Raw genomic sequence first — 21,280 nt, forward strand, 5'->3', positions numbered from 1 at the left:
ACATAGCTTCCATCTTAGCTGATGCCCTGCTTGATTTAAGCTGAAATCGCCTTTCACTACTTTCCCTGAGTTCTTGTGGTTTTGTGGTTTATCTCCTTAGTCCTGTTTGAGATTAGTCTTTTTTTTTTTTTCTTCCTGGGCTGCTACAGCAACACATGGTGACAATAAGAGAGATGGTGGATTAAGCTTACTTGGTGATTTTGTTCTTTCCCTTTGTAGTATTGGAGGTGATGGGACCCTGGAGACCCAGACTACTTTACCCAGTGAGTATCCTGGAAAATCAATATAAGAAAAGATGGGTAAGTATTACTCTGAAAGTAGTCTAAGTGGATGCTAGGAAACATCTGGAAATAGTCATGCGTTCCTTGCCAACAGTGAGGGATGCCCATCTATTGTAGATATGAGCAGTTCATGTGAGTCACAACTGAAACCCGGATCGACATGACTAGCTGTAAAGTTGATTCAGCCCCTCTACATCACAGGACCTGCATGTAATTGTATTGTCTTTTTGACAGAAATAATTAGAAGTAAATGTGCTGAAGGTGACAGAAGTTCATGGCAGACCTGCTCCTCCCTTATTCCATTTTGTGCTTTCCAGTGACTGACTGTAATGGTGGTGGGCAAATGAAGGGTTATAAAACAATTAGTTGTCCTTCTATAGAGGGTCGTTGACAAACTTACGGTTCCATCTGATAATTTCAAGTTGCTACACTGCACTGTATAAAAAAAAAATCTAAAAATACTATAAATTTCTTGTCTTAGTGTTCTGTGTAATGGGTCTCTGTAGTCGCCATAGAAACCATTAAGTGGTCATTGTGACCATAAATTGGAGAGGACTTGGTTCACAATGGTTCATCTATTTGTATGTGATCCACGCTGTGAAGCAATTTGACAATACCTGACATCGTTGGTAATAAAATCTGTTATGCTTTGTCTTGTACCATGCACATCGCTGTGTTTAAAGAAAAATAGAAGGTTCATTTCATTTATGCATTATAAATGAGACTCTGTAAAGAGGTTTCAGACAGCACTACAGACACAGTAACAATAACAGTTTTCAGACATCACACTTCCCTGCTGAGAGTTTTTGTGAAATCTAGAAATGTGAATAAAATTCACTTCTCTGCAACAAATATTATTATCTTGATGTGTAGCTAGAGGAGTGAGAGGTAGAGAGCCATATTCGGAGCATCTGCTCCTGGTACATGAAGGAATGCAGCTGTGATTACTCTGGCACTCAAATTCAAGATTGATGAGTTGCCTGGGACCTGTGCATCTCCTGGCCTGCTAGACTCTGGTTCTTGAGGCCACAGAGAGAAATAGTTGCAGTGCTGAATTCTGGAAAGTAAGTGGAGTCTCCAAGGCAGGTGTGTCTATAGCTTCTGTAAGGTCACAGTGAATGAGGGGAAAACCCAGGTCTATATCCTCACCACTCGATTGGCTTGCAATTCAGCAGGAGGCAACACTGCCAGTTTTGCTGTGGATGATTAAACACTGTGTTTTGTCTTTTTAAGATATCTTGAAAAAATTCAATCCAAACCTCTTTGGCTTCTCCACTGGCAGCTCAAAGGAAACAGCTGGGTTCAATGTTGCAGAGAGAGGGACCACAGCGCGGTAAGAACAATCACAACTGAGAAAGGGCAAAGGGGTGAAAACTGATGGGCTGGCAGGGTATCTTTGAACTGCACGTTAAGGTCGAGTTAATACTGATGACCTGCTTGTACTGAGCATGTTTCTGTGGTCTGATGTTTTGTAAATTATTTATTCATTTATTTATTTTAATTCAATATTTGGGGAATTTATTTGTATGATTTTCTAAATTAGAGACAAAGAGAAACTTCCTTTCTCCATTTAACCTCTACTCACAATTTCTGAGCCAATGTCTTAGTTATGCTTCTAATTCTACCAGTACTTTTTTCTGCCCAGCCTTCAGTATGCAGGTCCCCGATTCACTATTAGGCCATATCTGTAATGAGAAAAAATTAATGACCATCTCTCCTTTATTCCTTGATTTCTGGGAAATGTGCCTCAAACTAACAAATAGAAGCCCACTACTACCCTAATGGTACTAAAAACTGTGTTTGCAGTGCAAAGAAAAGGAGCAGAATGAGCAGCTGGGAATGAATTCCTTTTTCCTCCTAAAGAAAAGCTCTACTGGTCTGTTAAGGACCCAAATGTATAAGAGTTTGCATTGCATATGCTGTGCCTGTTCTACGGATACTTATGGAATTTATTTCGAAAACTTTGTGGCATTTTTAACAGTCATTAAATTTACTGCAAGAGAGTTTCAGGATAGGTAGCAAAGTCTGTGTAGCTAAGTATTTGTGCATGCCCTGACCAAAGTCTCAGGGAAATCCACACAGTTCTGAGAGTGCAAATAACGTAGCTACATTTGTGTAGCTGCTGGAGAGAGGCTGGCCTTACTAGCTTAAGCACAGTCTCATGCTAGTACATGAAGAGCTCGGGTTTCCAGCTGGTGTCTCAGCAGGGTTTGTGCTTCGCTCCACGGACATTGCATCCTGCCCAGAGCTGGACTGGGACTCTCCAGGCTGGCAGTTAAGCCAGTGTAAGCAATATCTTGCAGCAATAAGACAAGCTGTAGGAATTTAAGGCCAGATCAGGCAGGCTGGTTAGGTGCCCAGCTTCTGTGTAAGCACAACCCCCCCGCCTCAGATTTCAAAGGGAGTTATGCAACTAAATGTCTCTGTGCACCTGGGCATTAGTGGTTTTCTCCAAACAAAATGCGCTTAAGCCAACTCTGAGATGGGAAGAATTTGTCCCAGTTGCCTGCCGCTTGGCAGCCATCCTAGCTGAAGCCCTTTCAGATCAGATTATTCACTCATGCAACTGCTGCTGATCTTGGTCCTATGTTTGCTCATCCTTTTGAGGCATCACTTTCCATGTACTGATTTCTGCTGATCCTAAGATTCCCTGAAATGAAGAGTAGGAGAGGAAGATGATGATGTTCTTTCAGAGCATGCAGCTAAAATGCTTCTGTCCTCTATGTACAGCAATATGTCAGCCCAAGCACAGGAATTAGTGGAGCTAATGAGAAGCAACTCGGTAAGTGGAACTTGGGCCACCCCTCAATGCTCCTGTGGTCTCTGAGAGATTACTTTAATTGATGAAATGCTTGAGTAGTGAAGAGTGCTTTATTGATGGAAGAAAAGTCAGTGTCCTTGTCTCTGATGTGTTTTCCAAGGTGTGTGCCAGGGATTATTAGCCTTTAGGAGATGATAATTTACCTGTACAAATTTATATAGGTAAGGTGCAAACACACAAGGCAGGAACTAATATAGGGTGCAGTGTGGCCAGAAGATGTAAGGATGGTAGTGAGAAAGAGGAGAGATACGAAGGCTCTGTGGAGATCAGAGGACTGCTTAGTTGAGCAGCAGCATTCAAAGTGAAGGTCATAAAGATTGAGTGTAAAATCTCTGGAGCAGGCACCTGGTGACCAACATGAATCACACTACTCACTCTTGGGTGTGGGAAAAGGTAATACTGGGAAGGGGGACAATTAAAGCCTTCCCAGGAGATTAGGCCCTCTGAAACTCTGTTTCTGAACACACAAGTGATTAATCAGTGGCTGGGAACATGAGGGCTGGTGAATTTCTGTCATTCCACAAGCTTTTAGGGAGTTAGTAGAGAATCTAGTGTTACGGACCAGACTGCTGTGCCAGCTCCTCTGAGGGCTACAAGGGGCACCAAAAGGGCGACTCGCTTTGAATTCAGTGGCTGCTGCTGCATTTTGGGGTTGGGGGGAGAAAATCTGGGAGAAAACCAATGCTGCCCTGCTGCAAGTGTTGGCTGAATTTCAGCAGATGACTGAGTGTGAGCTGTTGGTTCAGGGAGAGCACCCTGTAAGGGAATGGGAGTGCCTGGTGCTCCTTGGCTCAGGCTGAATGGGAAAGGAAGGTACTGAATAAGCAGGATTTGTCAAAGCATGTGTCTGTCTGTGCCAGCACTCTTGATGGATGCTGCACACTAACCCCACTCGGAGTTACCAATTGTTTGGCAGAGTGAAGGGAGCTGGCATGGCTTTTCAGTAAGAGTACATGGCTCTAGAGTTCTGTTTTATTCACTGCTTTTTATGCATCTTTAAAAAGAGGGGGGGAAATCCCTGCTGCACTTTGCCTCTTCTTGAAAGGCTTTCCAAGCAAAGTGCTGGTTAAGGACAGTAATTCAGACCTGTGAGTGATTCCCAGGCCCTTCCTCTACTTGTAGGATCCTTTTGCAGATGTTTGTTATGTAAATGCACTACACTAAAAATAGTTGCCTCTGATTCCTTTCTTTGTACTGAATGTTACAAAATGTTTTGATGAGATCCAGCTCTCAGCAGCGCCTATTGTTAGCTTGCGGTGACGTGGATGCTGCAGCTGCCCTTATATGAGCTCAGTGAAGTCACCAGCCTCCTAGACTCTATTTTAATCCAGCTGTCTGTTCCCTGGGGTGCTCCTCATCCCTCCTGACCATGGGGTAATACTTGTCCTGCTGGCAGGGATCCCCAGCAGTTCCAGTTCCACAGCTCCATGAGTCACTCCAGCATCCACTCCCACACCGCTTCATCCCCACGCTGCCTGCAGCGTTCAGCCAAGGCAGGCAAATCTCTCCTGTCCATCCTTGGCCTGGAGCTAACATTCATTTAGGCACGCTTGGTGCCACAGATACATTTCCATGTTCAGCTACCCTGACAGATCTTGTCTGCTGAAAGGGATTTCCTTACAAAAGCCAAGGCGAATTGCAGCTAGACTAGCAAACAGTTCACGTTTTCCCCCCCTGGACAGATGCTTTTCTTCTGCTGTCTTAACTCAGCAGGCCACAATCTGTTTGTTTTATGTGCCACTAGAAAATTAACTTCAAGAAAGATTGGAAGCTGATCACTATCTTCATTGGAGTCAACGACCTATGCCAGTACTGCTTGGACAAGGTTTGTATCTCTGAATTATGTGTCCTCATCCAGGCACTTGGCAAGTCACCAGCCCTGGGAATTTAACCTTTTTCTTTCTCAGTGAGCCAGAGATCCTCTTTGTTTAAAAAGCACTTTAGAAGTCCCGTTCCTTTCATCTGTATTGTATCAGAAACAAATGCACAACTTTTAATATTGGAGCACTGTAGCTCTGGAGTAATGCATTATTTAAGAACCAGCAACCTGCCCCATATTGAACAAAACACCAAGGATAAACTGAAGAGCTCTCCCAGCTTAACTGGACAAAGCAATCAAGACAGCGTGGTGTCTTAAGCATGTTGTTATGGGGACACAAATGAAGTTTTATTCTGAAAAGCATCTCCAAGCAATTATTACTGAGGATGCCTGATTCTTGCTTCAGAATGACACTGAAAGAAATAACAGTTTCTGGTAAAAAAAAGGTGTCTTTTATCTAGGTATCAGTGGTCATACCCTCTGAAAAGGTTGCTGTGGCACAGACTGGGGGACTAGACCCCAGCTTGTTGAAATGACCAGGGATTGTTCTCTGTTTTGCCGATTTTCCTTTAGAGGCTGCTGCCTGGAGCCTTTGCTCCCATGGCTACACCTCTGTAACTACAGTCACAAAGTCGTTTTGCTTATGGGTTTTGTGGGGCCTGACTACCTCCGTATCATCTTCCCTGGATCGGCAGTTTAAAAATAGGTATCACTCAGTTCATAAGGCAAACTAGCCTGGTCTGGGTCCCATAAAAGACAACATGAAATTCAAAGATGTGATTTATGTAGTCATTCATCAGGCAAAGACTCTGCCAAGAGCTATTATATACCTCAGGATTTTCTACGGAGATTAAGGGAATGTATCAGTGACATAGAAACACCAGCACTATATAACCTGTGTGCATGTGGCAATAAACCTCTTGGTCTGAAAATATATCTGCCAGCAAAGGCGAAACGGAGCATTGAGTCAGTATATCTTCTCATGGTCTGCCTTGCAACCAGAGAGTCCGTGGACTCCTTTGTTCGGGTGAAACAGTTCTTCGTTCCTGAAAGAAGCCTGATCCAATTTTTGTTTTTATTTTTTTTTAATTACACAGAAAACGTATTCAGTGCAACAATATGTAAAGCACCTTCAGAACGCTCTGGATATTTTCTATGAGGAGGTAAGCTTTTAAGATACCCTAGCAAGCTACGCTCCTGGCAAGCACACCAATGTTTTTCTCACCTCTGATAGACTATCAGTGATTCTGTTTCGTACAAGGTCATCTTCCAAATAGCTGGAATCCGACTGCTCCTCAGCACTGCATTTGAACAACTGTATTAGATAATACCCTGAGAAACTGGGCTACAGTTTCAGGAAAACTTGCGTTTCACAGTATTTCCACTGCGGACCAAACATAGCACAACCCTACTGCCAGTTTTGATGGCTAAACCAACTGCACAAAGTTTCATTTGCCTTAGAGAAAATGGAAATGCCCCAGGGATTGAGGCAGCGTTTCAGCTGGTTTGTACTAGCTGCCAGGAATTTTTTGGCTGACATCCACTGTACATCTCCCTCCCCCTCCCTTTATACATCATCCTTGCACATGCCATCGGTTGCAGACGGTGCAGTTTGCACTGACTCCCTGACCTACGGATGGCACTTCTTTCTCACTTTGTAGTGGTATCATGTTCTGTGATTTGGTATGTCTGGTTATTATAATCCCTGCAGCTCCCAAGAGTCTTTGTCAACATGGTGGAGATACTAGAGATTTCTGTACTGCGTCAGATCGCAGCAAGCTCTTCGGAGTGCGCTTTGACAGCAAAGTAAGTGAGCAAAACAGGTCTTTGCCTTTAAAATGCTATTTTTTTTGGATCAGTCTAAATTGCTTCTACAGTAGGACGTCCACACCGAGCTTTCCAAGCTACTTACGTTGCAGCCTTTACCTGATGCACTAGTTATTTCTGTTACTTCTTCCAATACTTCAGCTAGACGGCATGCACCTGTAGATAGCAGAGTCGTCACTTTTCTTCTCAGCTTTAAGGCAGCATGTCACAGCACGAGTCACCATCTAATTGCCACACCACTGAACTTCACAGCCTTTTTTACCCAGCCATTCCTGGCTCAGCAGCACAGGCTGACATCCCTGATGCCCCTCCTCGTATTCAGTGCTGCGTTACCTACGGTGCAGGTTGGGCTGTGTAGAGCAGAGTGCACAGTCAGGAACTGCTTTTCACACCTAAAGGAGGAGACCAAAATCTTTATTCAAAGAAGACTGAAGGACTTGGTTTAGAAAGCAGCAGTGCCTTTACAGGAGTCAGCATGGACTTGAAAAGGCTCTTTAGTCTAGCAGAACAAGGTATAACAAAGACCAGTGGTTGGAAGCTGATGCCTAATGAATTCAAATGAAGTTAGGCACAGATTTTTAATAATAGAAGCGATTAACTGCTGGAACACACTAGAAGGGAAAATAATGAATTGGCTGTCTTGCTTGATGTCTTCATATTCATTCCAAGCACATTCTTAGAGCATGCATTTCTGTAATGCACAAGTTTATTACTTTGTGATATGGGGTAACAGAATAAACCTGGTCTAAGGAGTCAGATTACATGAACGATTTGTCTTTTCTACCTTTAAATCCCCAGATTTCTGAAAACATGCTGTAAGCCTATATGGAGGTTTGTTCAGGTTTTTTATTCTAACATGTGTGATTTCCTGCTAATGTGTGGCATACTAAACACTTTTGTTTGACTTGAGTTGTGGATCCTGCAGCTCTTGCCAGCTGTGACAGGGGTTCACTCTGAAAACTAAGTCAGTAGGGATTTTTTTTCTGAAGTATCTGTCCATTTCTAAGCCAATGAGATGGCTCTCCTTCCGCATGCGAGCTTTGAGCACCTACCCTGAGCTTCTTGAAGACAGCACACATTGCTGAAGAATTGCGTAGGATTTTCCAGGTTAGCTTTTAATTCTAGTACCTCTTTCATTGAAGGAATGCTTGTCCATGTTTCTTAAACCCTGAGGAAAGTTCTTCTGAACTACAAGAAGTTAAGAGAGTTAACAGAGATTTTCAGGTAATACCTTGATGTTCTGTGACCAGTCATCTTCACTCGTGTCTTTTTATATTGCTTTCCTCACTGTCCTTCCTCTCATGCATATCCTCAGAAGGACAGAGCGGGATGACTGAGAAACAGCTTGGCTACAGTCTAACTAAAACCCTCTCCAGCTAACCAGTTAGCAGCAGTGCAAACCTTTCTACGCTGCTTTATAATTTGACCTTGGTTCAGAGCTGGAGGCAGATTGAGACTGGTTCTGTTTCCAGTTGCTGTTTTGACAGCTGAAAAGAAGTTACTGATGCTGGCTGTTTTGTTGATATGTATTTGTCCATTATGAATCCAATGAATAGCTCACGTAAATTAACACATCACTGCAAGGGGGACAAATTACCCCTCATTAGCAGTTTTGTGGCAACTCAGCAGAATGAACTAAACTAACCTGATATTCCTTTCTTTTGCCATGGGCTGAGAGCGTGCACACAGATAGCTTACCATGGGTCAGCTTGCTATCTGAGAGTAACTTTTCATAGCCTCAGACATAAGATTCCCTCAAATTTAACAATAGCTATAAATAGCTATTGGAGCAGAAGGGTTTTTCCATCATTCCGTCCTTTGAATACAGGAATCACTGTACTAGTCCACACTATGTTCTCCAGCCCTCCATTCCGACTCTGGCAGTGGATGTTGTTCAAGGAATCTGGCAACGCTCAAAAAAAATCCATCCTGGAAAATACTTGTATAAACCTACCCAGGGGGGCATTTTCCTTAGCTAAGGAAGGGAGGTTAGGAATGTTTGGAGATATGACCAAGACCATTAGAATTAATACCCATAAGCTGGCATGTAACAAGCAGATGTTTTTGTTATCTGTAGGAATGTCTATTGCCATAGTTTTGAAGTGGCAGGTAATTTTTTCAACGCTTAAGTTTTATTTTACTTCAGGCATGCTTTTCTGAAAAATCAAGTGCACTTCAGTCTCGAGTTGGCCTTCTCAACTCATTTTTCACTTCTAAAAATTTTGGCCTTATTCCTATTTTTTATTTCTCTGTAAGTTTGAATCTCTTTGCAATTGTGAAGCACTGATTTCTATAAGTAAGGTACAAACTATTTTTTTTAATTAATTTTATATTTCAAATTATCCTAGCTTCTGTGCATTTCCTCATGAAAATCTCTTCATGAACCAAATTATTTTCTTAGCTGTTCTCTGGACTGCTTTATACTATTCAGCTGGATTTATACTAATAATTTATGGCTTCTTACATTGAAAGAAGTGTAACATGCATGTTTTTGTCAGCTGACAAATGTTTGATGAACCTTGTAAGTAACTTTTCTGTTTCCAATGCCACTCCACATAGGCTGAAGCCCTACTGCTGATCAACAGCGGTCGGTACGAAGAGCGTGAGGACTTTGCAGTTGTCATGCAGCCATTTTTCCGAAACACCTTGTTGCCCCTAGATAGTGTAAGTCCTGTTTTTCTTTCCCATTATGCAAGGACCAGTACCTTGAATTCTTTAAAGCAGTAAGATCCATGCCATAAAGACTGTGTTTTCTTCTCTTTGCACAGTCCAGCAGCACAGTGTGGAACCTGCAATGAGAGTAACAGAGAAGACAGGAAAGACTGTGCTGCCTTTGAATCAAAATGGCTTTAGGAATCATTTGTAGCATGCACACATTAAACCTAAGCACCCTCTGGTTTCATCTAAACTATATTGGTTTCCTCTCTTGCTTCCCATGTTGGGGGCTTGGTTGGCATTCACCACAATTTTCTTCTGATCTAGGTTATGGAGTATGTTCAGGTTTCCGTCACAAGGAAACCATCATTTGCATGCCTGGTTCATCCTAGCCTGGAAATAGGAAGCAGCCTTTGAAGCCAATCACTGATTCTTCTTCTGTTCTCCAGCCTTAGCATTATATATGCTGTATATTTAGGGATATTCAGCACGAATCCTGGTCAAAACCACCCAGTTTTGCATAATACTGATTATTTTGTCATATCATTACCATTTTGTTCTGGCAGCCTTCAAGTCCGAAGAATGGTTACCATATTGATATTGATGAGGCAAATTTTCCCTAAGGACATTTGCAACAACTGGATAAGCCCACAATTCTTAATGCTGCCTGAAATTCAGCAAAATTTCAACACCCGAAAGGTTTTAAGTCTGAGTTGTGGAAATTTAGGAAGCAAGAATAAGAAACCAGTTTTCTATCAGTTCTGTGCAAGGTGGAGTGTGGGTCAATGGGAGAGTCCGCATAAGAGCTGACTGTTGGTTTAAAGACAAATTTAGATTTGTTATGAAAATTTCTGTGTGAAGCTGAGCAGGCTGCATTACACAGAAGGTCTCAAGATGCAGTAATCAGCCCACAGTTAAGAGTACCTCCGTTTATTTGCAGTGTCAAAATATAAGCATATTGCCTTTTGGAAGATATCAAAATTGTGAAGCAGGTATGCCAAGTACAGTGCACTATTTAATATAATATGTCAGATCTCAAAGGTCGAAATGTGTTGAGAAATAACATTTTTGCTTTTATCGCAGAACGGCGAGCCAGATCTGAGTTTCTTTGCCTCAGACTGCTTACATTTCAGTGAAAGAGGCTACTCTGAGATGGCCATTGCTCTCTGGAATAATATGGTAAGAGGTTACAGCCTAGATCCCTGTGTGTTTGTGGTAGCAATCCCTACAAAAGATCATGAGAAAGATGTCTGAAACAAAACAGTAAGCAAGAAATAAAACTGATATCCTAACAAAAGGGGGGCTGTTCAACTCTGAGACCCTTCTCAGTCTGCATTGCTTAGGAACACAATCCAAAGCGATCATATTAAAAACTCCCTTCTCGAATGATAAATAACTTGCATTAAAGCAAAAAAAATCAGCTTAGTTAAACATTCAGTCCTGTAGGTTTTCTGAAAATGTCTGTTGAATGAGCTTGCCCTTCTTCAGTGAATTTTGTTAGATTTATCAGGAAAACATATATGTGATTGAGTTCTTGCTGCCATTAATAGTGTGGACATGTTGTACCACCCACTCTAGTATCTGAAGTAATTCTAGTAGAGTCACTGAAACTAATGGGAGGCTGAAATCACACCTATGATGTCTCTGCTTGCAGTCACATTCTTTCTTTCATTTTAGGGAAAATTAAAGATATTGAATAGTGCTGGAAAAGTACGTAATAGACACATGCTGGATTTGATAACTCCAAGGTCACACTTGCTTTCAGAACCATGATGCTTCCCATAGTGGAAGGAAGACTATAGCGTTTTCATGCCACAGCGACATTTCCTCCTCTTATCTCAAACACCAGTACTGAAACACATTGTAGTAACAGAAATCCTGTATCCTGGTTTGTACCAGAAGAAGAAGAAACAACAAGCAGTTTAAGTAAAAGCTTGAGCAAGATAAGAAACTTACAGGATACTCCAGAATGAACTTGAGCACTAGGACTGGGAAATGCAAGACAGAAATCTGTGCGGTTGCCCAGTATAGCATATGACCTGTAGGACCAGGGTTATAGAAAGCAGTAGACGTACAGAGCATGCACATGCTCTTAGTCCTTGATTGTGCGTGCACAGCAAATTTGCCTGGTTTTCATCAAGCTTCCCTGTTTGGGGCTCCGGATGACAGCAGTCTGGTAGGCTTCACAGTGTAGTAGCTCAAACAGGGCTAATGGTGGCCCAGAAACCCCAGGCAAATGTAGAAAACATTCAAATTGAGCAAGGCTGCAGGTTTCAAGAAGAAAAAAAAAAAAGATGGTACCAGGACATGTGGTAGCCTTAAATTGGGTTTCTGTTGCCACGTGGTGTTCCTATTAGCCATTACTCATTCCTGAATCACCATCAGTCTTTTCTCTATGCCACTGGAGTTTTATTCTGTCCAGACTGTCACTCACTTCCTACACACGCAAGGGTATTGACACAAAGCTTTCTCCTGAGGTGGCAGGGATCAGGTTCTTACTGATGCGAAGCGCAACTGTTGCCTTCCATAGAGATCTGTCGGTCTATGCCAACGGAAGATTTTACTGTTTACTATTTACATCCAGTTCTTGTAACACATCCTTGCTTTTCACAGTCCATGTACGGCGAGGCTGTGCAGGCTTACTGTAAGGCTCTATTGTTTCCCCATTCCCTGAAAAGCTCAGCAGGCTGTAGGCTTCTGGCCAAACGACATGGATTCTTGTCAGTACACATAAAGGGCCAGACTGTGCCTGGCTGCTGTGTGGGTATGCAGGGATGGGAATGGCTTAAGGAGCCTCTCCCTCACCATGATGTTTCTTGCCCATTTTGCTTCATGCAAAGCAAAGCATGCTCCTGCTGTCTGAAGTCAAATGACTCTGTAGTCTTAAGAGGTCTCCACCGGTCCCGAATCTGTCTCATTGGTCCCCTGGCCCAAGAGAAGAGCATGTGGGCAGTGTGTTTAGCTTGTTCTGCCTCCATGTTTGCCACGTGCTCTAGAGGAGCTGTGTGTTTCTTCCAGAAGTTGGCCTGTACACTCAGGGACTTGAGGATACTGTCATCTTCAAAGCTCAGAAGCTAATGGTCCTGAGGAACAGATCACGTAGAGATGAAGCAAGCACGGCTGGCTACAGAATTTTGTACCTTATCGTCCTTCGTCTGGGCTCTGCACCAGACTCCTTACCAAGTGCCCTGGCATAAGGAGCATTACAATTATCTACAAATAACCAGTTGTACTGCAGACAGAATGCTACACATCCTACAAATAACCACATCAGAATTGGAGCTGTTCCCTTTAAGATGCAACAAAACTACCAAATTCAACCTTCACAACGTTAGCTGGTGGGCAGGCCAAATGATTAGGACTCTTATAAAACAGTCCAGCAGGACCCCTTGACAGTCAGCAAAACTTGGCATTCTGTTTTGCTTCTCATCTTCTCTCTATGTGTTAACTTTCTTCCCTTCCCTTTTGTCGCAGTTCGTCTCTCTTTTCATTTTTCAGTTTCTACTTCCTTTTTTCCTCTTCTTTCTTTATTTTTTTTTTAACTGAACTAGAGAGAGAAAACATTCCCAGTGTTTCCATATGGGAATCTTACAAATAGAATTTGTTTTCTCCATGTTGTATTGGGCTGCTTGTGGTATTGTTTCTCTCCAACATACAGCTGACACTTTAATCACTTGAGGACAGTAAATGTTCACATAGACAATAGCAGAAGCATCAGGACTCCTCTGTGCTGTATTCCCAGAAGTGCTGGATGACAACTCTGCAGTTCTCTGTGGGCCAATCCTGAAGGCATTACTTCAGGCATGTCCATACACAGTTGTAAACACTTGAGTCAACAAGACTGAGCAAGCCTCTACTCGTTGGCTTAACTATGGCAACCGATGGCATGTGCACTCCTAGCCAACCACAAATGCTATGCCATTAGCCTGGGCATATTTTGAGTTTGAAATGGACTCGGGGTGAGCCTGTGGTCAGCTATTGCAACTTAGCTGACAACTGGTAGTATAAAAAGCTCTATTTAACTTACTTCTTGCAATCTTGTGAACTTAGCCTGAGCTAAAACTCCCAGGGAATTTCTTGTCTGAGTGAAGACTGCAAAGGTTGGCACCATCTCATCCTGTCTCTCTGTAACTCTACATAATTTCTGATGTCAATTCCATCACCGTGACACCTAAGCATCTTTCTTTCAGTACTATGCTAAGTAACATGACTAACATCTGCTGTGTTTGTTGTTGTTGTTGTTTTTTTTCTTTGTGATTTATACTGTCATTTGAGATGTGTATGTGGGAGAACTGGGTGTATAGTGAACCACTTTGTTTTAGTAGAATATTTAAAGTATGTGGTATTCAGCGTTATTTTCTCCTCCACTCAGTGCAAAAGGAGAAAAGCAAGGCTTATCCTGTTCCTTGCTTCCTGAGGGAGTTTTTCTGCAGACAGTACATCAGATTCTTAATGTTTTCAGTTCATGAGGGTTGAAATGTTTGGACGCTTTCCTGTGATGCACCTTCTACCACGTTTCTTCATTGCTGCAAGCATCAAAAGATTGGAGAAAAAGTTGTAACCACCCCTGTCAGGAGAGCCTGAGGAGGAAAAAAAAATAATCATTATGTTTACTATTGCTCTTCTGTTCTTCAGCTGGAGCCAGTTGGTGAAAAGCAGACTTACAATAACTTTACCCATGACAGATCAAAGCTCAAGTGTCCAAACTCAGTAAGTAAAGGCCAAGCTGTCTGTGCTCTCCATTAACCACTTTTACTTTTCTCCTTTCTTCTTATTGGTAAAGTTCTTTAAAAGAGTATCTTTGTGAAGCCTTTAAACAGCTAAAATATACTCCTGTTTTGTGTTACACATGGGAAAACCTACTTAAAATTTAATGCAAAAAAAAATTATCCTCACTGCAGAGGAAAGCCTCTCATTTAAGCCATTTTTAATGAGTCTATGTATTTCTATTTGATTGTCTGCAGCAAACGAATTTGAAAATGATGCCATTACTCTCTGAGATGGCTCCTTTTTCTGTTCTAGGAACTTTCAGGCAATAGGGCAGGTAAGAGTTTGAGCTAAGATAGACAGAAGGCAGAAACAGCTGATAGTCTGTCTAAAGATTGACAATTCCTCTCTGGGAAAGGGTGATGGCATATTGTCTTAATGCTGCCTGTTGAGTGGTCTGTGGCCAGTAAAACCTTTGCTCTCCCTTTGTAGGAGAAACCCTTTCTTTCCACGCTGATAAATAGTGGATTCAGAAATTCAGATCTCAACTCGGAGAAAACTGAACTTTCAGTCCCCTACTGGGCTGTCATTGTGGCTGCAGTAGCTGGAGTCCTGGCGGGTTCTTTACTCATCTGGCTTGTGTCAGGAAGAAGAGCCAAGAGGCACCAACATGAGACTGACACAGAAAAGAACATTAAAACGACAGCTCTGTAAAACAAGTGGAACAAACATCTGTCTCTGCTGAGGCTGCTCTCTGGTGTGACGCAGAGCAGCAGAATAAAAAAACCCCGTTGGATATAAATGAAGCTTCTTGGTTAGCCAGGGAATTTTTGGGCCTGATAATCGTGATCAGAAATGTACTGTAGAGTTGGCTTCTGCAGATCAGTCAAATGGAGGATGAAGTTCAAAGTGTTAAAGCTTTTTCATTCTGGGATGCAATTCTCCGTTTCATGAATATTACTCAGGATGTCAATTGCTTGCATGAAGTCAGAAAACTTGCATCTTGGCACCTCAATTGTGCATCTGCCCATTTTTTCTTATAAAACTGTATATAAAATGTCAGATACAAGTCCACAGTTGTGACCTGGTATTCCCTAATAGCAAGGTAAGTGAGATAAAAAAGAAAAGATACAATTTCACACATTGGATTCCAGCAAGGCCCTTGAGTTGAAGATGCTGAGATCATTCTATACGAGAAAGTACAATGCCACGGAAACAACTTTAAACCAGCTTCTGAGCAACCTGGAGCATCCATGTGGCATCCTTGGTGCAGTGCTGGGCAGCACAGTTAGAACAACTGCACCTTCTCCGCTGCCTTGAACTCCAGGCTCCGTCTCTCTGGGACTGGGCCCAGAGCTGGGCCATGCACATCACTTCCCCTCCACGGCTAAATAGCCTGGGGCAGTCCTATATCCTTCTGCCCACTGCTGTACAGCAGCTGGTTCCAGAAAGACTCTTTCTGTGAAGAAAGAATTTCTTCACTAGCGTGCTAAACAAAAATGAAGTACCTGATTGGCAACCTAGCCCGGCTGATACCTTCTCTAAGGATGCGTGGCGTGTTCAGGCCGCCTAGACTGGAGTCTCCATGGCTGTTCTCCAAGGAAGAATTTGCAAAGTTTTTTCAAAATTCTCATCAGGAGTTTAGAGGAGGTTGTTCCTGGAAATTAGACATTCCTTGTTTTATACTTGCCGGTCAATTCATACGATCTACTAGTACAGAAGATACTTCACAGGTTCCCAGTGATCTTGTTTTCCAATGTCTTTGTTATTTCCTATGCCAAATACTTCAAACTTTGATTTTACTGAAGTCAAAGTGTGGTTTGCACTAGCGTGATTTCTTTTCTGAAGTGTACTACATTTTCACTTCAGAAATGCAAATGAGCAGAAAATTAAAATGTTTCAGGGAAGAGAGTGTTCTGGCGTTCCTAAAACTAGTCATTATGCACACAGAAGGTATTCAGACTCCTCCTTTTCCCGTTTTATTCCTGTCATTGTCCTTGCTAAGATAAAAAGAAGTGGGTAAAATACAACTTGTATAGTCAGCTACAGGGGCTGTAGCTCCACTCACCTCTCCTTTGATCTGCATTCAAAGGTTGGGCTATTACTAGTTGGACTTTTATTTGCCTAAATCTTATCCATAGATGGGGTTGCATGTAATGCTCCCAGACACACAAGTGTGAGTATATTTAGAACGCGAAACAGAAGCACCTGCATCTTGTTTCAGTGCAGCACAGGCATCTCTGTTGCTCTTCCTATCCCTGTCTTCACTGTGGGTCGTTAACTATCTACCTGATATTCCAACTGCTGGTATTTGTTTAGCTCAGTCAATGGAAGCAAACACAGCCTCAAACCTGCAATGCAGGAGACAAGATTTACTGCATTCCATTCCACTCCACAGCACCTTCACCTTGGACACATTGTGAAATAGAAGCCTCACAAGTGAGGAACCTGAGCAAATATCCCACTGGATCACGAAGACTATAATCTCCTCTCATCCCTAAATGTTGTTCTTGTGAGTCCTCTTTCCTCCTGGGAGCTTGGATAGCCACTGCTCATAACAGCCCTTGGCTTGGGAAGAAGTAAAAACATGCAGTTTTCTGCAGAACCTTTCATCAGGACTAGGTATTTCAAAAGAAGCTTAAAACAGTGGTTCAGTGCTGATCTACCTTTCTAAATCACATGTGCTTGCAGGAAGTGGGGTGGGAGTCCTAGAGCATGAGCTAGAGGTACAAAATACTGCAGTTTCTCACATCAGATTTGTCCTGCCTAGAGATAGTTACAACAGCATTTTGGGTTTCATGCTGGTGCCCCTGCTAGAATAACTAGACATCACCTTTCCTCATTTAGAAAGCTGAATTTTGTTCTGAGCTTCTGAAAGCCAAAACATAAGAGGTTCAGCCAGTTAGGAAGTAAGGGGGAAGGTGGCTCTGAGCTCTTCCAGCATCCTGAAGGATGCTAGAGTGTAATTAATTCCTGTGCAGGAGCCAGGGTGACTCCACTTTGGACTGCGGATTCCCAGTTCCCTGCGGCATTCAGCTCTGTAAGCAATGTTGCCTTTACTGACACTTCTGGGAACTGAGAGGCAATGACAAAAGAGCTTAAATTATATTGGCCCTGTGCTGTTTCTGCAGCAGGAGGCTTTTCCCCTAGTTTCTGTAGCTGTGGTGTAGCTCTGCTGCACTACAACAGCAGGAGCATGTAAGAGATGGAGTATGAACTGATGGGCTTCTTATTTAGTCTATGGAAATATCTTCTGGCATCTTTCTTGTGTAGACTGAAGTATGCGGTGAGCTGCACTGACATTTAAAAAACCATCAAGAATCATGCAGTTTGCAGCTGCTCCACAAGAAGAATTATTTCCTTGAAGATATTACTGCTGTGCATTCCCTCTGTGCTCATTAAGTGGAGGTAACATTAAGCTGGAGTGAATGACAAATGATTAGGTCTGGATCTTAGTCTGACTGCATTCAGTCTCACATTAAATCAGAAAGTAATCTGTACCCTCCTGTATGTCCATTGTCCATTCTTTCTTTTTTCTTTAATAACATGTCCTTGGTTTCAAATGCCCTCATGGTGTTTTTCCTCACTGGACCGCCAAGTAGGCCAGATTCCAGATGCACAAAAGAAGAGAGGCTTAGGAGGAACCTCAAGTCTGTATAGAAAAATGCATGAGATAGATGCCGTCTTAGCCCAGGATTTTGCTTTGGCCAGTGGTGGTCTCACCTACCACTGAAAACTACCTCTTCTGTGTAAAGTGATTTCTTAACATCCTTGAGAAAATAGTCTTTGTGGATTCTTCTTCTGGAGAAGAGCTACAGCTCAGCCCATGTGAGCAGACACTATTCAAAGGATCTTTGTGGGTACTGGCCTTGCTGCCTGGCTCAGATTGTTGTGAAGGACATTGAGATGTGCTATGCTGTTGCCTGGTCTTGAGAAGTAATCTGTTCTTCAAACAGGGAAGTGATGGAGCCTGACAAGCGTTGGCAAATCATTTGTTTACAGCTTAGGCAGCAGTCGAGTTCAAGATCTAGCCTCCTTTGTTGCTGTTTATGGACCTCCCTCTCCTCATGGAGAAGGTCCTTCCTTTGCTTTGGAAGGTCAAATGGCACAGAAGAGTTTCATCTAGGATCAGTTTGCCCCGAGGTCTGGTTTAGATGCTCAGTGAACTTAGGTAAGAGAAGGAAAATTCAGAAAAATATCCACACAGAAGAATTTTGTGTGGCTTTGGAGATTGCTAAATGTTTCCTCCCACCAACTTCTGGATGGTGAGATAGATGCACTGATTACAAATGATGTCATTTTAACAGCTGGTCAATATGTTATAGATTGGGACATTTGGGCAAGAAATTTGCTACTTTGAGGAGTATTTAGTTAAGATGTTGAGATGAAACAACCCCACCCCTAAGAGAGGGAGTGGTATGGAAAAGCCCTGGAATTTTACAACTTTGCATTTGCATGATTCCTGTTCCTTAGGTATTTAAAGAATTTGCTATTGGAGGACCACAGATTTGCAATGCTTGCTTTTCTTTACCCCTTTTTTTAGAAGGAAGGTATCTGAGTTTTGGGAAAAGCAAGACAAAATTCTATCCATAAAGTAGTTCACAAATTATTTAAATGAAACAAGTTTTCTGGGTCTCAGACCTCTGAGCGTGACAGGGAGGGGTGCTCCTGAGAACTATCACATTACAACTATTTCTGCCCTGAGTTTGCAGTTTGCTCATCCAGGGATCTGAGAAGTATTTCTAACCAGAGGAGTCCGTATCCAAAAAAGAGGGCGGTGGAAGAGGGGAAAGAGGCTGGCACATTATAACTTAGTACATGCTGAGTATCTTCCATTCAACTGTCAGCAACTGTCCTAGCCACCACTTGGCTTTTGTGGGTACCAGAAGATGGTGGTTACACCATCTTTTGCCTATTGAATTCCTTTCTGAGTTCAGTGGATTTCTCTTAGGCGTTTTGAAACCCAATACTATCAACGCACACCTGACTTACTAACTTCAGCTGCTTTTGATGAACCTCCTAGAGCAAAGCAAAAATTGCTCTGTTTTGCTCATCAGAGAGAATGGTTGCACAAGGGAAAAGACAGGGAGCCCATGAATTGAGCAATTTTAGAAATAATCTATCAAAACACAGGAGAGCTTATTTAAGGAGTGGTTGGAACTACTCACTGGCTGGAGCCTGGAAGAAGTTCCCTTTTGTCTTTCTGTTTCTGTGACCTATGTAACTGTCACTCCTAACGCAGTCATAACTAGATTAAGTTACGTGGATTTTACTGAGGAAAACTTAGTTCACTGAACTCTGTGGGTTTTCCCTAATTGCAGGCCTTCAGCAGGATTTGTAGAAGTCAGGTATGGAAACGTGCTCATGTCCTTTATCAGACAGTATGGGATCCATTAACGTGTTTCAGTAGTAGGGTGTTTGTACTCTCCAGGCCTTCTGCTTCCTTACAAGAAGGATTTAATAGTCCTTTTGGAGTAGTGGTGCTGCAGGGACACGATTCAGTGAGCAGCAGTTGGGAATTTCTGCCATTGATCCATGGGCTGACCCTGGAGTGAATTATTTCAGCTGGAGAAATAACTGCTTCCAAACATCTAAGAGTGCTTTCTCATTAGTGTAAAATGATTATGGCTGTGAAGAAGGAATACCTTTACCTGTGTCTGTATCATAGCTATCAAGGATTTTTTTAAACTCCTTTTAGTGTTAAAAACTAGCTATGAAGGAAAACTTTAGCTACCATCTGTGTTGCTTAGGTGACTGGAAGCACCACCTGAGGGCCCCAATGGGCTTAAGTTGCGATAGGAGATAATCCCCAGAGTAAAACAGTGGTCAGGGCTGCTCAGCAGTGGTTCAGTTTAACAACAGCAGGGGAGCTGGGCCTTGGGCATTTCAGAAAAATATGTGTAATGGCTTCACAGCGGGTGGAGGAGGTAGAAAGTACTTTCCGTGCTCTTGCACCAACTCAGTTTTGCAGTCAGTACCTCCTGTTAAAAGTCACAGGAACTGGCCAGTTCAGCAGCTCTCCACCCGCAAGGGATTTCCCTGCCCTTGCCAGGTTGCCCGCAGGCAACCTCTAAATCAGCTTTCAGCTCAAAGTAAAACACAGGAGTTAGGAATAAGTGGGGAGGGCACAGCTGGGATAGATTAGACAACAGAAATCAAGGCTGCATCATCTGATAGTTTCTAAGATTTGCTCTCTGCTTAGCTCTCTCAGCAACTATCCTGTTTTACTTCAGAGCAGATGTTGGGACCCTCAGAATCATCTGTCTACACATAGAGCCTCTAGGGCCTGGAGTGCAGCAGCTCCTTAAAGTTCCACAGCAAAACTGAGTGACTATATGAATCATGTAATATCCCCGAGTATTCCTCCGAGACCCTCCGGGGATGGCAGGCACTGACACACCTCGGCTGTGAGTCCCAGACAGCCTCAGATGGAGGACAGACAGTGAGATGCTCACCATAGGCAAGAAGATAACACCTCTGGGAAGGTGCAAAAGCAGAACTGCAGGTATTTAAATGCTTTTTAAGCCCAAAAACAGAGTTGTCCACGTATTCTGAAGAAATGACATGGAACTTTATGGACCATACTTAACAGGATTAGCTATCCGTATTCCATCACTCTAAGTGTCATCTGCATAAGCTTTTTGTGCACCTAGGCTGAAAATGACACAAATGCCTCCCAGCCTTTGGCATAACATTTATTTATCTCATACTTGCTCTGTGGCATGAGCTGACCTTTTCCAGCTGCTGCTCCTGCTGCACTAGTTGAACCACCTCTTCACCCTTTCCCCTACCTGAGACATCCATTTGGTACAGCTGCCAGAAATCTCTGGTCCAAGGCAAGTAAATAAGCCAGCCTGGCAATTAGGATGTTCCCCTGGCTGGTACTTATTCAATAACGAAATGCTCAATGCCTATGTTGAAGCATCGTCTAAAGCACTTTCCAAATATTTATGAGGGTAATTTGTGTGGCCTAACATTCCTGTGAAACAGTCTTATTACCCCCCAACTAAGATGATGAAATTCATGTGCAGAGAGGCGAAGTGATGTGCCCTGGGCTATGTGATGAGTCAGTGACTGTGCAGGAAATTAAACCCAGAAGTCCTGGCTCCACAGACACAGCGTGGTTGTGTAACCACCATACAACTTATCGCTCAATCGCTAACGTAGCTA

At 42.8% G+C, this 21,280-nt stretch overlaps 1 protein-coding gene across 1 annotated transcript in view; it reads left to right on the forward strand.

Moving 5' to 3' along the window:
* The window catches only part of PLB1 (phospholipase B1), an 81,027-nt gene extending 65,522 nt beyond the window's left edge, over positions 1 to 15,505 (forward strand). The window contains exons 48-58 of the mRNA XM_009980301.2: positions 220 to 263; positions 1,515 to 1,614; positions 3,012 to 3,063; positions 4,847 to 4,927; positions 6,019 to 6,084; positions 6,633 to 6,727; positions 7,891 to 7,972; positions 9,308 to 9,412; positions 10,487 to 10,582; positions 14,039 to 14,113; positions 14,603 to 15,505. Of these exons, the coding sequence (XP_009978603.2) occupies positions 220 to 263; positions 1,515 to 1,614; positions 3,012 to 3,063; positions 4,847 to 4,927; positions 6,019 to 6,084; positions 6,633 to 6,727; positions 7,891 to 7,972; positions 9,308 to 9,412; positions 10,487 to 10,582; positions 14,039 to 14,113; positions 14,603 to 14,824 (1,018 nt within the window). The 3' untranslated portion in view covers positions 14,825 to 15,505. The remainder of the gene's footprint in view (positions 1 to 219; positions 264 to 1,514; positions 1,615 to 3,011; positions 3,064 to 4,846; positions 4,928 to 6,018; positions 6,085 to 6,632; positions 6,728 to 7,890; positions 7,973 to 9,307; positions 9,413 to 10,486; positions 10,583 to 14,038; positions 14,114 to 14,602) is intronic.
* Positions 15,506 to 21,280: the final 5,775 nt, after the last annotated feature.

The sequence above is a fragment of the Tauraco erythrolophus genome, chromosome 2 (genome assembly GCF_009769465.1).
Source record: "Tauraco erythrolophus isolate bTauEry1 chromosome 2, bTauEry1.pri, whole genome shotgun sequence".
NCBI lineage: Eukaryota > Metazoa > Chordata > Aves > Musophagiformes > Musophagidae > Tauraco > Tauraco erythrolophus.